This window comes from Fistularia commersonii, chromosome 5 (genome assembly GCF_037954325.1).
Source record: "Fistularia commersonii isolate RoL2024-O1a breed Wild chromosome 5, RoL_Fcom_v1.0, whole genome shotgun sequence".
Classification (NCBI taxonomy): Eukaryota; Metazoa; Chordata; class Actinopteri; order Syngnathiformes; family Fistulariidae; genus Fistularia; species Fistularia commersonii.
The window spans coordinates 10,415,567-10,430,792 of NC_141288.1; the positions used below are offsets into that span (position 1 = coordinate 10,415,567).

The 15,226-nt window shown below is 37.8% G+C and overlaps 2 protein-coding genes across 5 annotated transcripts in view; both read right to left on the bottom strand.

Moving 5' to 3' along the window:
* Nucleotides 1-10,114, bottom strand: part of cnot4b (CCR4-NOT transcription complex, subunit 4b) — a 32,206-nt gene extending 22,092 nt beyond the window's left edge. For 2 of the 4 annotated variants that reach the window (XM_086146756.1, XM_086146754.1), the window contains exons 1-3: nt 9,928-10,114; nt 3,370-3,573; nt 2,395-2,592 (exon numbers count right to left, since the gene is read on the bottom strand). In XM_086146756.1, coding sequence (XP_086002882.1) covers nt 2,395-2,592; nt 3,370-3,543 — 372 coding nt within the window. In that variant the 5' untranslated portion in view covers nt 3,544-3,573; nt 9,928-10,114. The remainder of the gene's footprint in view (nt 1-2,394; nt 2,593-3,369; nt 3,574-9,927) is intronic. The other 2 variants (XM_086146758.1, XM_086146755.1) reach the window with 2 other exon arrangements.
* Nucleotides 10,115-11,203: 1,089 nt separating this feature from the next.
* Nucleotides 11,204-14,891, bottom strand: LOC147234048 (toll-like receptor 1). Its single transcript, XM_086146759.1, has 2 exons — nt 14,803-14,891; nt 11,204-14,670 (listed from the first exon to the last, which is right to left on the bottom strand). The coding sequence occupies exons 1-2, from the start codon at nt 14,814-14,816 to the stop codon at nt 12,204-12,206; spliced, it is 2,481 nt and encodes an 826-aa protein (XP_086002885.1). The 5' UTR covers nt 14,817-14,891; the 3' UTR covers nt 11,204-12,203.
* Between the last annotated feature and the right edge of the window lie 335 nt (nt 14,892-15,226).

The window sequence follows — 15,226 nt, forward strand, 5'->3', positions numbered from 1 at the left end:
TATTCAAAAATGAATTGATATACTTTTAGTAAAAAAAACTAACATTATCTGCAATGGAAGTTTTAATATAGGAGTATAACATCACTGTAGTGCTTTAAATTCTAAAATACTTTTTTCCTGTTAAAGTTATAGGGTAGTTCTGAATAAAATTACATCAACTTTTTGATGAATAATGGTTAATTGCAAGGGGTAAATTTCTTCTTATCGTCTTGATCATTCCTGCTCATTTGTTACTGATTATTACCGGTAAGTATGTCTTGTTGATTTTCAGGAAATTTCAAGCTCAACCTGTATTGTTTTTCCATACAGATTTGACACTTGGTTCAGTTCAGATTTTTGCCTTTTGTCCTCATTGATCTGCAACTTTAATTCAGTGTCTGTCTTTTTCTTTTTTTTGGGACAATTTTACAATTCAATGTAATCAGACCCTTTTTTGCCTAATTAATGACTAACCTGGAAAAATGCTGACTGTGTAATGTATATAGTTATACTTTAAAGCACCTAAATAAGTCATCATTTTAGACACATATTTCACTCAGAGAGCCACCTGTCCATGATTCCAAAAGAACGATGGATTCCGAGAAGAGCTTGTGTTGGTGTTACTGCTCTAAACTGTTTGGCAGAGATTTAACATTTAGTCTTGGCAGGGAATGTGAAGTCTTTGTGTGTGTGTGTGTGTGTGTGTGTGTGTGTGTGTGTGTGTGTGTGTGTGTGTGTGTGTGTGTGTGTGTGTGTGTCCTCAATGCTCAGCCTCACACTATCGTCCACCGGTACACAAGAACGACACAGAGAAAAAGACAAAGCAGTAGATTAGAAAGAGGTTTTCTCGGCTCTGGTGTGAAAATAGCCAAGGGGGGTTGGGGAGTCTGCATCCAGTGCCTTTCGAGAAACAACAGAGAATTAAGATGTCTACTCTTCTGATTTCTAGATTGGACCTGCCCATCCCAGCACCCAATGGACCTAAGCTGAATAATGGAATTCAGTCAGGAGTTGCAATTAAGTCTGTTATTGAATCAATTAGGTAAAAATAAAGTTGAATGTCCATTTCCACAGTTAACAAAAAAAAAGCAATTAATTCAAATACTTGGTTGAACCCTCCTGGTCCTATCACAGCACAAAGAGGCTATTCTGGAGGAGCAGGGGACACACTGAGGACGAGGCTCAGCATGACTCTCTTGTCAAAATATAGATGTGTATTATAAAATTAGTATTTATTTGTTAATTTGTAGTTGCTTCTTTGAGCCAAAATTGCAATACTCAACTTCACTGTCTCCATTCAAATATGAATAAATTCTCAGCAGAAAACTTTCTTTGATGGCAATTCTCACGAATCTAATTCGTAAGAATTAGATAATAGCTAATAGTAATAGCTAATTACGAGTCTTAGCTGGGGAGACAATGAACACTCAGCAAGAAATTTCCTGGACATAAAAAGAAATAACCAGAAAAAAAATAAAAATACAATAATCTGCGGAATATTGGCCAGCATGTGCTCCTATGGTTTGTTTTCTTGCAGAGAAAATGAATTATTCTAATTTGCTTACTTCATAAGTTATACTTGTCCAGATGAGCTGTACTCTGTCATAGCTGTTCAACTTTGCTCCTGAAAATTTTAAAGTGATGTGGATCAACTATATCTAAATATACAAACTGAATTTTCTAGATCAGTTCATTTAGTGTTAAGGATATACATCAACAGGGAAAAATTATCTACTGGATTTTTGGGAATATTGAAGGCTGGCAAAAAAAAAAATTATTAACTTGGAAAAACAAATAAGAAATTGCTAAAAAGAGAGAGTCTTCTTTTCCTTTTGCTTGTCCCTTCAGGTGTCACCACAGCGATTCAACCTTCTCCATCTAACCCTATTATCCGTATCCACCTCTCTCACACCAACTAACTTCATATCCACTCTCACCACCTCAATTAATGATAAGAACGGCCATACAAATATTAAGAAAATATATTAAATCCGAGGAAAAAAATTGAGGATATATGTCCAAAAAGTCAGGTTCAAATTACCCTCAAAATAGTTAGCAATTCCCTGAAACACTGAAAGGAAATGAGTGAACATTTTAAGAAATTACTTAAAATGGGAAGATATTACTTGAGACCAAGAGTTTACCTCCAATAATGTGTTAGGTTTTATAAAAAGAGAAAATTTAAATCAAAAGACTATATTCTCAAAGATCAAGCATCTCAGTGCAGCAAATAATTTAAATCTCAAGGACGAAAAAAAAATCTTAATTTTAGATGATCAAATTTAGGTATATAAAGTTAAGATGTATGATGCTGTCAGATTTATTTTATATCAATCCCATTAGAAACCTCATACACTTGAATGTGACAGCACATCCTTCTGTGATGCGTTTGCTGAAGTGTGTATGTTGTGTGACCTCTGGATCAGCCAGCCTCTGTGACAGTCCCACCACGAACACCAGGTTCCTCTGCACCACTCGCACACTGGCCAGGTGCTTCCGGCTCTCTGTGACCTTCTGCTTCTTCTCATTCTGCTTCTGCTTCTTTTCACTTCTTATCCTCTGAAGCTCCTCCTGAGATAGAGGCTTATATACTGCAGGGTTTTCTGGATAGGGCTGCACAATCAGGCACGCACACAGGGACACGCATGCACACACGTACATGCACACGAATCATGGTCATGATCAGCAAAAGCAATTATACAACTGTTGTATATAATCAATGGTTCTTTTGAGAAATAAAAACTTTTATAAAAGTTACAGAGTGAGATTTGAAGGATTTAATTGCCAATAATTTACAGAAAAAAAGACATTGTTCATCCTAATCAATAAATTCTCTAGACTACCCTTGTAACAACAATTACATTTTTAGCAGCTTTTAAAATAATTTCTTTATAATTTCACGTGATAACTTTGCTACTTGCTGACCCTCAGATGATTTTTGCTATCGGTAAATGTTTTGGGCATATTCCCGCCACTTTTCTGAAAATTACTTGTTATATAGGTCCTTTCAAGCCAATAGCTGCAAAATTTCTATGAAATTAATTTGTGAATTCATAGCAAAAAGAAATATACAAGATGTAAATATTGCTTCATGTCAAGTTGTAGTGGTTAACCACTGAAGATTAAAATTGTGATGTTAAAGTCTATGGGATATATATACCAACATTTTCACCGATCCATTTGGGCTCCAGATTAAGGACCTCAAACATTGGATTTTATCAATGAAGTTACATTTCTTTCTCAATCGCTACTACTGAAACATTTGGCTGAATAGACAAGAAGTTACAGAAAAATGCTTTATAGTTAGACTTACCTGGGGAACAAACAGCCAATGCAAAATGTTCAACAAAATGGGGAGAATGATGTGAAAGGGATCAGATGAGAGCATACCTTCCTGCAGGCTGGACACAGACCATTCTCGTCTGTCCGAATGCGATGCCAGCAGAAGCGACAGATCTGGTATCCACAAGTGCAAGGGAAGAAGTTAACATCATCGATCTCCAGTGGCTCCATACACAGCGGGCACTCCATTGGCTCATCCTTTACCTCGACCCGCTCAGACATCCTACGACCCTTTTCCAGGGGACGGGGGGACTGCAGACAGGACAGATAAATCCTCCATCTATTTCGCTTATTTTAATTCTTCTTATGTTTGGTAATAAATACTACTGGCAAGTCAATGCCAACATCCCAAATTTTGTATCTGGCAAAACTTGTCTATCAAACCTATGTATCTGTGTGTGTGTGTGGTCAGAGAGGTTCTCTTAAAATTGTGAAGAAATGAACAAGTTAATCAGAACCTCAGGTACAAATGTTGTGGACCAGTCAAGATATTAAGATATTGAGTTGGACTGTGTCATGATAATTCTTGTGACTGACCAATCATGGCTCAACGGTGATTAGATTTGGCAATTTCGGAACACAATCCTGAGCCTGGTTATTCTATAGAGTATAACATCAAAGAACCTGCTACAAGGTGAGTGAAAAGGTAAGAAAACAAACAAACAAACAAAAACACAGATGAACTAAGCAATGTTTACATTGTATATGGTGATGCACATGCAGACACAGGATATATTATCAGTAGAGCAATGTCTCATGATGTTATTGTTAACAGTACTGCTACAACTTTATTAAAAAGAGTATAGTTATATTTTTTACTGAATGTTTATATATTGCTCTTCTAAATGTAAGAATAAGAACAACTTTATTTATCCCAAAGGAAATTGTTGTGCCAGAGTTACGAGAAAAATCTAAAAATAATAAATAATAGTAGAAGATTGTTAAAAAAAAAAAGAAAAAAAGGGAGAAAAAGAAATACAAATAAACTTCAAAATATCTTAAGTAATAAGTGAAAACTATAAAGTGTCTTGAGGTCTTAAGTAACAAGTGAAAGATAAGGAGTGCCCAAGAGTATGAAAAATATTTTACATGTTGCTGTTATGAAACATTGCACAGTTAGTATGTATTTTATGTCTTCAATATCTCATAATGAAGCTTTCAGTATATTTTAGAATACTTTAAATGGTCTCTAGGGTGTATTTTTCCCTTCAATAACACTAGCTTAAATTGGCCAACAAAGCAAAATGCTGGGTAGATGCTTTTAATATCACATGCAGAATGAAACCGCTTCCCCAGTGTTGGCGAGGCATATAAGATGTATCCCTTCAAGAACACCCCCCCCCCAAAAAAAATGTTCTGCCTTTTGTAAGTCACAAGTACAGATGGATGGCAACACAGGTTAGAAAATGAGAAGAAAAAGTGTTGAATCACAACCATCCACCATGGGTCAAATAACAGTTCATTTACTGTAGTTCTCAAGGAGGTTACAAAACAAAGCTAATCATGTAGCAAGTAATGAAGATGTCAGTATTCATTGTAAGCCTAAACAAGGGGCCGTACTGAAAATCATGCTCATTGGGGGCAGAGAGGGTTAACAATGTTTGGCTCAGTTTAAAAGTCCAATTAAAGGACTCCCAAAGCTGTGTGGGCAGACACTGCTGCTTAATTGGAAAGAAATGGGGTGATTGTGCAACACATGATTGACGTTAATGCACGGCTGAGTATTTAACTAATGGTTAAATAACGAACAACACTGCAACACAAAACCATGCTAACATTTTGTTGGCAGGGCTTTGGTCTAAGACTTTTCTGCACGGATAAAGACTTTTATTTCTTCCCTGTTAACAGACCCCCGTGTGACAAAAGAGAGACATATGAAGTTTGGCTCGGGGAACTCCATCAGTGCATGTCGAACATGCACAAGGCCTTATGGGTGTTGTTTTTTTACAAATCACTTAGGGATGTAAAATTAAATCGAAGTTGTCAAAAAGATCTTTTTTTTTTTTTTTTATTTCAAGAGCCTATTGGAAGTATCATTCATTAGCCTTCAACAGATTTTAAATGATGATAATCAATAAGTTTCAGACCAAGATTAAATACTTTTTGATTTGCAAATTTTCATACATTTTTATATCTTCTTTGAATAACGTGTTAACTTTGTTCTGTGCTAATAACTATGGTGTATAAAAAATTTTAGTCTCTACAGGTTTTATAGTCTGCTTTCGATGGAAGATTCAGTGAGTCTCCTGACCAATGAAAACTAAATTTGTTCATTTAAGCCATAACTAAGAGTTTTAGAGATTTGTGATCTGCTAAAACTTAGGGAAAAAAATCTTTGGTCAAGCTTCTGTATTCTATGAATCTATTTAATTCCGGACAAAATAGAAGACATTGATCTCCACTTTGGTTATAGATCTAAAAAGCTTGAGTGACTGATAATGCTATTTTTCAATCAGCAATCCACGCTTGCGATGTCCAAAATGCAAACAAACATTATTGTACTGTTCTATGTAGTTCTTCCTGTTCACCCCCAGATCATTTTAAACTGTGATTATTAGTCCCCCTCCCCTTTTTTTTCAAATTAGGTTATACCTAAAATATTTTTAGAGATAATGTTACCTCTAACCACAATACTTTTGTCTATAGAGATGCTGAACATTGTTCGTCAGTATAGATGGGAAATAAACTGACACAGACTCAAAGAGATTGTCATACTTTGTATTGCAAGGTCCCACCATACATCAGGGGCTTTGGCCACTGGGGGGGGGGGGCTTGCTTTGGCTCTCGCGTCAATGAAAATTTCAGCTTTGCTTGGAGTGTGCAGTAATGAGTTTTATTGTTTTTCTTTGTGATGTGTATGTGGCCGCCTCCACCTTTATCCACCATGCCTTTCAGCAGTCAACACTACAAGCTCCCTGACAGCACTCTCACCCATGAAATTCTCTTAGCTACAGATGGTCTCTGACTGAGAGTGAATGGGGATCACATTCTGAGCCTGTTGCAAAATAATAAGACTGATTACCAGAAAATGTAAAACAGCATTGCACTCGTATATAACCTCTGCAGAAACAGAGGAAATTGAGAACTACAAGAAGAACAGGTAGTTATGATATGATAAACCTATGATGCTTGAGCAAAGGGGTCAGATATGAAAGCCCCTCCCTGCATTTTTAATTTTGTAACTCATATATCCTCCACATATTTTTATTGGTTAGACATGGGAGCATTTGCTTTAGTGCACTTTCATTTTTAGACTCAAAGTTATAATTTGTTCAAAATTGGATTTAGTTTTAGCCACTTGGAGGACAACTGACTTAAATATAGTATGAGACGTGTTTGCAGATCTGGTGCTGTAGTAAGATACATGAGAGGACAAAGAAAATGTCACTCATATTGACCCATCATAAAGTTATGGCCGCTGCTGGACATTAATAATTGACCAAAGAGTATTGTGGGGAGTGCCCACTGGACACTATTGTGTTTCTTTTGTTGAAGCTAACAGGAAGTAGAAAAATGCACAAAAATTCACCTCTTAACACACTATATTTGCATAAGAGTTCCTGGCTGATGGCAGCAGTCTATTCCCTCCAACTTCCTCACAAACATCTGGCAGAGTTAAGAGCCTAAACTTCCACAGGTGCATCAGGACAACTCGTATTGCAACTCGTCAAATTTTTGAAAAACATAGTCAGTATCTGCTATTTTTGGATCAAGAGATGTAGAGGCGTTTGCTGGTTATTTTTTATTCATTTATACATTTATTAACCCTAACCCAAATAAGAAATTAGAGACGAGAAAAATATCTATCAGGGTCGACTCTTAACAGAAACATATTATCCTGTAATGGCTAAGAAAGTAAATGGAACTTGGTGACAACAAATTAGAAAATAATAATAATAATGAAATAAATGAAAATAATACCAATAACTTCAAAGCAAGAAAGAAAGTACTTAAAATTTTAGAACAAATTACCTAAAAAGAATCATGAAATTGCTATGAGCAGATCATACTATGATTACACAAAATAGGACAAAATGCAGATGTAAAATAGGTCAGATCAGTAACTCTTTCAAGTGTTTGAAAGTTGGTCCAGACTTTGTGTAATACAGTCAATGACCTCAACAGACCACTTCATAATTATAAATAAGGCTAAAAGGTTTTACAAGTGATCTGTGGGTCAGTGCCAGGTGCACTTTAAAGCCTACCTATCAATCCATTTAACCATCGACGGACGGACAGATAGACAGACAGCAAGATAGATAGATAGCACTTTAAGACACGCGCATACTCATTGACTCACTTTGATCAATTACCACAAATATTGAGCATTCTCTCACCCATTTATACCCTCAGTTGCCAATAGATTCAGCCACTCAATTACATTTTCACCAATTCGCATATTCTGATTAACCTTATAAATTGACCCATTCATTTTATAATCATACAATTATTGAATAAGTTCACACATAGTCACATTGTCAGTAACAAGGGGTTTTATTTTTAACTTGTTTTCATTATAACTAAAATGTCAAATGTATGTTAATCATACAATCATACTTTCAGTTATTTGACATCCACCCTGAGCTGTGCTGCCCAATAGAATATGATAAATGTATAAAAACACAGTCATAGGCCCACGCGCTAGCTCGTGCACACACACTTACACACAAACACACACACATAAACTTCAATTAAATGCTCTGATAGTGTGAGCTCAGTTAACAAATACAAAACAGGCAGATGAGCACAAACAGTGTGAGCCTGTGTCAGTGTGTGGGACAGTAGACTGTTCTGGAGGATCATGTCAAGCTCCATCACAGTGAGCCAAGAGGAGAATACTGGCATCATTCTACCGGCAGTGCTATTTCAGTGACGAGGCCAGGAGAACAACATTACACCACAATTAAATCTAGTTTTCAAGTTTACCAAAAGCCAAGAAAAGCTACCACTGATTTTGGCCAGGGATCCTTTTTTTCCCTTTTCTCAGTTACATGATAAGATCACAACATACAAATATTTCAACAAAGAATTTTTCATTTTAAACCAGAAGTCAGACAATTATTGACATTTATAATCATCATTGAAGCCAAAAGGGTGGGTCAATATATTTATAGACACTCTATCCCTATCCAGAACAGTTTTTTTTTCTGCTTTTAAAACATTTGCATGCAAGAAGATTTCAGCAAAGGCTTATAAAAGTAGAAAGATAATTGCATAATACATAATTTCATGGTGATTTGGGGATAAGTTACAGATCATTTCTTGTCAGTGATTTTTTTATTCCGATTTTAATTATATTGACAGACAGATGAGACCTATGTACTTTTAAATATTCTAAGGCTGTTCTGAATAACTAAAGATTAAGAAAAAAAAAACATATTAGTTATTTTAATGTAATTTGAAAATGTACAAATCAGTTCCTAATGTTTTCCTGATGCCATTCTTGTGAGTTTCTTAACAGATGTTGTCAGTTTTATGCAACAGATAATGCACTCATGACATTTTCCCCATGTATTTTAAAGCAATGTAATAAAGTTACAGGCAGGAAAAATGCGTTGTGGAAATATTAACAATGTAGCCACTGTGTCACTATGACCTTAAACTATACCTGTAGTCATTATATTATTTTTTTATGAAAGTCCCTAAATATCCATGTTTTGATACTTTTTATTTAAAAACATGTAACCAAATTTAAAATAAATCCCTTAAACAGGGATGGATATACTTTTACTTGTGCATGTTTTATGATTCCGTACATTTTTAACCTAATTCCAAAACAATGTGTTTCGGCTATTTTTTAATTTAAAAATAGATAAATAAAAAAGCAGTGCATTGTTTTCAAACAAATAGATAATAAAAAATGTATGCTGCCATGATCATCCTAAAACCATTGTTTCCATCAGCCATGAAATTTTCGAAAAACAAGATACACAATTAACATTACAAAGTTGAACTTTGATCATTATTCGATTAAAATCCTATATCGGAAGAAATAACCAATTTTTTTAATTAAACGCTTATTTGGGGGCGGGGGGGTAAATCTTCTGCCATCACAGGAGCATCTGTGGGAAGTTGAACCAGCTGGAAGCTGTGACACTTTAGTGGGATGCCACCGGTGTTTCACGAAGCTAAGTTAAGCTAAGCTACGCAGCTAAGTGAACCAGTTATGCTCACCGGTTTGGCCATTAGCCCGGAATGTTGCTAGCTAATGACTGTTCGGTGTGACGTCGCCCGAGATAGACAGCCTCGTCCTCTACCCGGCACTTGCGTGAAACGCGACGCTCGCAGTGTATCCAAACCACACGCAAAAGTTCGCAAAAGACATGGCACATTAACCGCACGCAAGTATGTCGTTCGTAAGTTGTGCTCCATGTAAACTGTAGTCAGGGAGTGGAGTTTACACGGCCTCCGCCCGGCACTGGACTACATCTCTTGAAACAACGACCCAACGGTGAAGCGGTCTCGGTTCTGCACTGACAGAAGTGACGGACAGCTGTGGCACGCCACGGCCGAGCAGTGTCAACCCGCGTTTTTGTGTAAAAGTGATGATTTACTGCTGTTAAATATCTTATTTTATGGCGTTGATTTCTTAGGATAGAGCCTTACCTTACTGTTATATAGGATTCCTCGCTCTCCGTGATGTTGAGGGAGACGTCTGCTCGGGCGGGACAACGGCTTCGTTACACAAAACTGTCGTTTACTAAACTCACTGTCCCGTGTCTTGTCCAAACTACCGGCCTTTCTAGCCACTTTAAGAGCTGGCTACCTTCTTACACCACAAACCCACCATCTTAACAGCGACAACAGTGGTAACTGTACAACTCAGTGAGTCGGCGCAAATCGTCTTGATGTTGTTGGTGAGGAATGATGGGTAATGTAGTCCGTGTGGCACAGCATCTCTACCAGGTGTTTGAGCCGTGGAGGAGGGACGCCAAACATTTTTCTTTTTCTTTTTTTGACGAGATCTCCACCTGAAGTCGACTTTTCAAATAAAACTTACACATTTTCCTGTAAGTTCCTGTCAAATTTTATGATTTTTACCAAGGGATTAAAGAACACATCTTGATAACTCTGATTTATTGATATGATATTGATCAGAGATGAAGATGTTGAGGTTCTCTTTGGGAGTGACCAGGATGGATAGGATCAGGGATGAGTCTATCAGAGAAACAGCACATGTTAGATGTTTTGGAGAGAAGGTCAGAGAAGCCAGACTGAGATGGTTCGGTCATGTACAGAGGAGGGATAGTGAATATATTGGTAGACGGATGCTGGAATTGGAGCTGCCAGGCAAGAGGTCTCGAGGAAGACCAAAGAGAAGATTTATGGATGTAGTGGGGGAGGATATGAAAGTAGTTGGTGTGAGAGAGGAGGATACAGAGAATAGGGTTAGATGGAGAAAGTTGACTCGCTGTGGCGACCCCTGAAGGGAAAAGCTGAAAGAAGAAGAAGATTGATATGATATGATATGATATGATATGATATGATATGATATGATATGATATGATAGATATGATATATCTATTTATCTTGATTTATTTAAGTATTGATATTTATTACATCTTTGCAATAAGAAATCTCGAACATGCTATGAGTAGCAAATGTTGGACAATGTTGATGGTTACTGTTGTGTTTTGCGTAAGAGGCGACCGGAGATATTAGAGTAGCACTTAGTTATTTTACTGAAGAGCAGAGCACAGGTGATGATAGCAATTCGCACCAATAGACATGAGCCTGCCTAGAGAGAGTCTGCGCATGTGCAGATTGCAAGTGAACATATATGGTTAATTGTTTAATATTACTGTGTCCACAGTCAATATTCTACAGTTACTTTAAATCCACAAAACAAACATGGACATTGTACAAACAACCAGGCAGTAGAAGTAATGACAACAAATTTAATGTGAGAACTGAACACATTACTATTCAAATGTGAAACGTACAGAACTAATAAATGCTGGATGAGCACATATCTGTATGTACAATAATCAAAAGTGCGTTATGCTATTACAATTTTTAATTACTCTGGGGCTGGCTAACAGTAAAAGTAAAATGAAAATAAGCAAACCGGTTAATTACATAGCCATGGTACGGATAGTGGAAGACCCTATGAATTTCTGAGATTCATGTAAAAAAAAATGTATATTAAAAACAATTATATTGTTTAATAAAACATTTGTGACAAAAACTCACTAATATATTACATTTATGTGCAAGCAATAATAATAATAATCATACAAATAATTATGATAATGACAATACAAATGCTAATACTCATAATAATTCTGAAACAAAGAACAGAGAAAAGTTTTCAAGAAACCATTGATTCCTTTTGTTCCTTTTTTGCTCTTAGTCACTTTTCTCTTTTTCTTAGGTGTTCAAATTTAGGATGTTGTAATCTGTAACAACCTCCAAAATATTAACCTTTATATTCTTGTAGATACTAAGTTATTTCCACGAATGTCTCAGCTCCACCATGTCTATTTTCATGCATTATTTTTTGTCAGCAATGACCCTGATGCACCGCTGCTTATGTATTTTCTTATCACAGATTTTTACATCATATGCCTTATGCACCATATGTGTGTAGATAACGTCTACATATAAGTCTGTAGAGCATAATTTTGGCCAGCAGATGGAGACATTTGTTTGCATCATAATTCTTCAGTCTTCTCAGTTCAGTGTTTTTCAGTCTTAGCTGATGCTTCATTATAAATAGATCCTGTAATTGTTGGAACTCAAGTTCTTCAGCAGTCCATTTAAACATGGATTAGACTGATCCCAGTGACAGCAGGCTTATTTTATGCATCCTGAATAATCATCACTGTTATTGCTTCGATTGCAGTAACATCGTAATTGACTTTCACTCAATATGCATGGAGTTAAACTTGATTTGTGACCAGAGCCACTGTGTCTGAAAGTGACAAAGCCACATTCTTCAGAACTACAGACTTGTCAGCCATATGCAACATGGATTTAAGACTTGCCCAAAAAACCTGTTGTTTCCGTTCGTCTTTTGGCCACTCCAGATACGTCTGTTGCCTCAATAAACTTCTAAGTCTTAAGAACTTCTTGGGTAGACAGTCAGTTGGAATCGGCTCCAGTAAGATGAAAACCAAAGAGTCCTCCTGAATGTTGATGGCTCTGTGCTGAGCAAAGAAGAGCTCGTAGTTGCACCATTCACTCCGGACAAAATGTTCAGAGAGGAGGAAGAGGGTTTTGTAGCTTGACTCCACACAGTTAATAATGTTGTCAATAATCCACTCGCCGGGAATAAAGTCACGCTCGTGGACACACAGAGAAAACCCAGCTTGTTCCAGGGAGGGCACCAGCTTGCTGTCCACCCAGCTGGCATCCTGATGACTGTAGGAGATGAAGGCATGATATGAAAATGACTGATTCTTCATCATGTTGGCCCGCTTCCTGCCTCTCCTCTTCACCCTGATCCACACCCACAACATCTTAGTGTACCACATACCATCAAATCTGTAGAAAAGCACACCTACGATTGCAGATATGATTGTCAGGGTAAGCAAAACAACTACGGATTGGAGCCACATCTCACAGGTCAGCCGACTCGTTCTGTACTGAGAGAGCTGCAGGCCTGCAAACTTTGGCGGGGCACTGCATGTATACTCCTGGGGCCAGTTGAGGAGCAAAGACTTGTTCAGAGATTTGACAAACCAGTACGAGTCACACGAGCAGACGAAAGGATTGCCTCCAGCATTGAGGGTCTGAAGCCTAGGAAGTCCTTCCAGCACCTCTTCGGATATAGATGCAATCGTGTTCTGGTCTACAGAGAGACTGACCAGGGCGAGTGGGTTCTGGAGAGCAGGGATTACACGGATGCTGTTTTCACTAAGTTTGAGGTGAGTCAGTTTTGGAAATCGGGACAGATCTGCCTCTGTTATAGCTGTTATTCCTGTTTTTGTCAAGTCAATTTTCTCAAAATATGACGACAGGTAGTGGAATATATTGTTGCCCAGGTTGTTGTTGCCTAGGTTGAGCTCAGTCAGATGAGCCGGCCAGGAGCAGTTCCTATCCAGATAGATGGAGTTGAAGCTGAGGTCCAGTACTTGCAATGTCTTCATTTCATTGGTCCTCTCTGAGATGAAAGACAGACTGCTGAAGCGATTCTTACTAAAAAACAGTTGTTTCAGTTTGGGGAAGACAGCAGTGTACTGACAAGAGGGCCACCAAAAGCCTAAATCAGACAGGAGGTTATCTGACAGGTCCAAGGTTTCCAATGCTGGTAAGGTGGACAGAAGGTTGCAGGGTAAAATGTTCATTCCAGTTTTCGAGAACTTCAGATAAGTCAGGTTTGAAATGGCCTCTGAGCTGATATTAATTATGGGGTACCTGTATTGATAATGAAGCACGTCATCAAAGGTAAGTGAGTGAAGACTGATCGTGTGATTGATGGTTGGAAATGTGAACCCATCCGGTGTATCTTCATTATAAGTGATGTTGACAAGCAAAAAGTTCTCAAGAGGGGAGAGCCATATATTTTTCAGAAGCTGCTTCAGAAATGAGCTATTCGTCCAGGTGTTCTCGATAGTGAGGTTCCGTAACAGTGGCATCGTTCTTATGTTCAGGAAGGGGTCACTGGTCACTTTGCAGTCAGATGGAAATAAAGTGACAAATCTCAGTGCTGCTGCTCCTGTTGCATTGACGTCCCTCAGTACGTCGCCAAACATATCGAATCTCCCACAAAAAGACACAAATAGAGAAATCTTCTGGACAGACAGTTTTCCAAGAGCACCGGACTCATACCTTTGCCAGGCACCACCTGTTCCCAAAGCCAAGTGTCGTAGCGAGATGTTGGTGAGGGCAACAAAGTCATTAAGGTTGATGGACAGATCACCTTCTCCTCCTAATGAAAGAACTCTGAGATTAGTCATGTTCTGAAAGGATGCCGGGAGATGGTAATTGTTATATGGGTTGTGAGCCAAGTAAAGACTTGTGAGGTGTTTCACTGAAATATCAGGAATGGTAGTTAAGTTGTTGAATGATATATTGAGAACTCTGAGAGCCGGCATGTGATCAAACACACCGGGTGCAATGTCCTGCAGACCACAATGTGTCAGCTTCAGGAAACAAAGTTTTGAGAGTCTGTGAAACGCAGCTACATTCAGTCTCCGGATTAAGTTGTGAGAAATATCCAAATATTGCGTGTCATTGGGAAGATTTGTCGGGACTTGTGTTAGATTTTGATAGGAAAGATCTTTCACTCTCTTCCTTGATGTGACACATAGTTCAACGTCCAGTACATCTCCCTTTACAGCCATGTAGTCAAGCTCCAGTAGCAAGGTGATAGTAATCATCCCAATCAGCAAAGCCACGTTTTTACTGAAAACAACCAAAATATAACTTTTTTTAAAACACCGTCATCATCAGACATTGTCATGAGCAACAAACTTTAAGGAATCAATTCAAAACGAAGAGAGTTGTTGAAAGGAGGAATAAAAGAAAACTCTTTACCTTTGTGCAAGCATAGTCTCAAGGGCAAATCCACAATAAGTGTCACCAGCTCCGGCATCAGCAGTGTGCTATGAGCGCTCACTTAAACCCTTCAGCAGTCAACCATTAAGGACTTGTTCCTCTTTTTTTGTCATGTAAAATTCTGATTTCTGCTTTTTTTTTCTAAGGCAGTAAAGCTACGTGACGACTTTTCAATCCAGTGTTTGAACACAACACAGTAGCGCATTGAACTTAAGCTTGTGAATTCCATAGTGTAGTCTAAGGTGAAAGTATCGTAGGTGCGACCAGAAGTGTTGAAAATTTGACTGCGACAGCCACTTATTTATATTACAAACTCCAATTTAGCATCCGTTCAATTGGTTGAGACTGACTGTTTTTGATGCAGGAATGATCTGCAGTTTCAACACAGCCACAGTATGTTTAT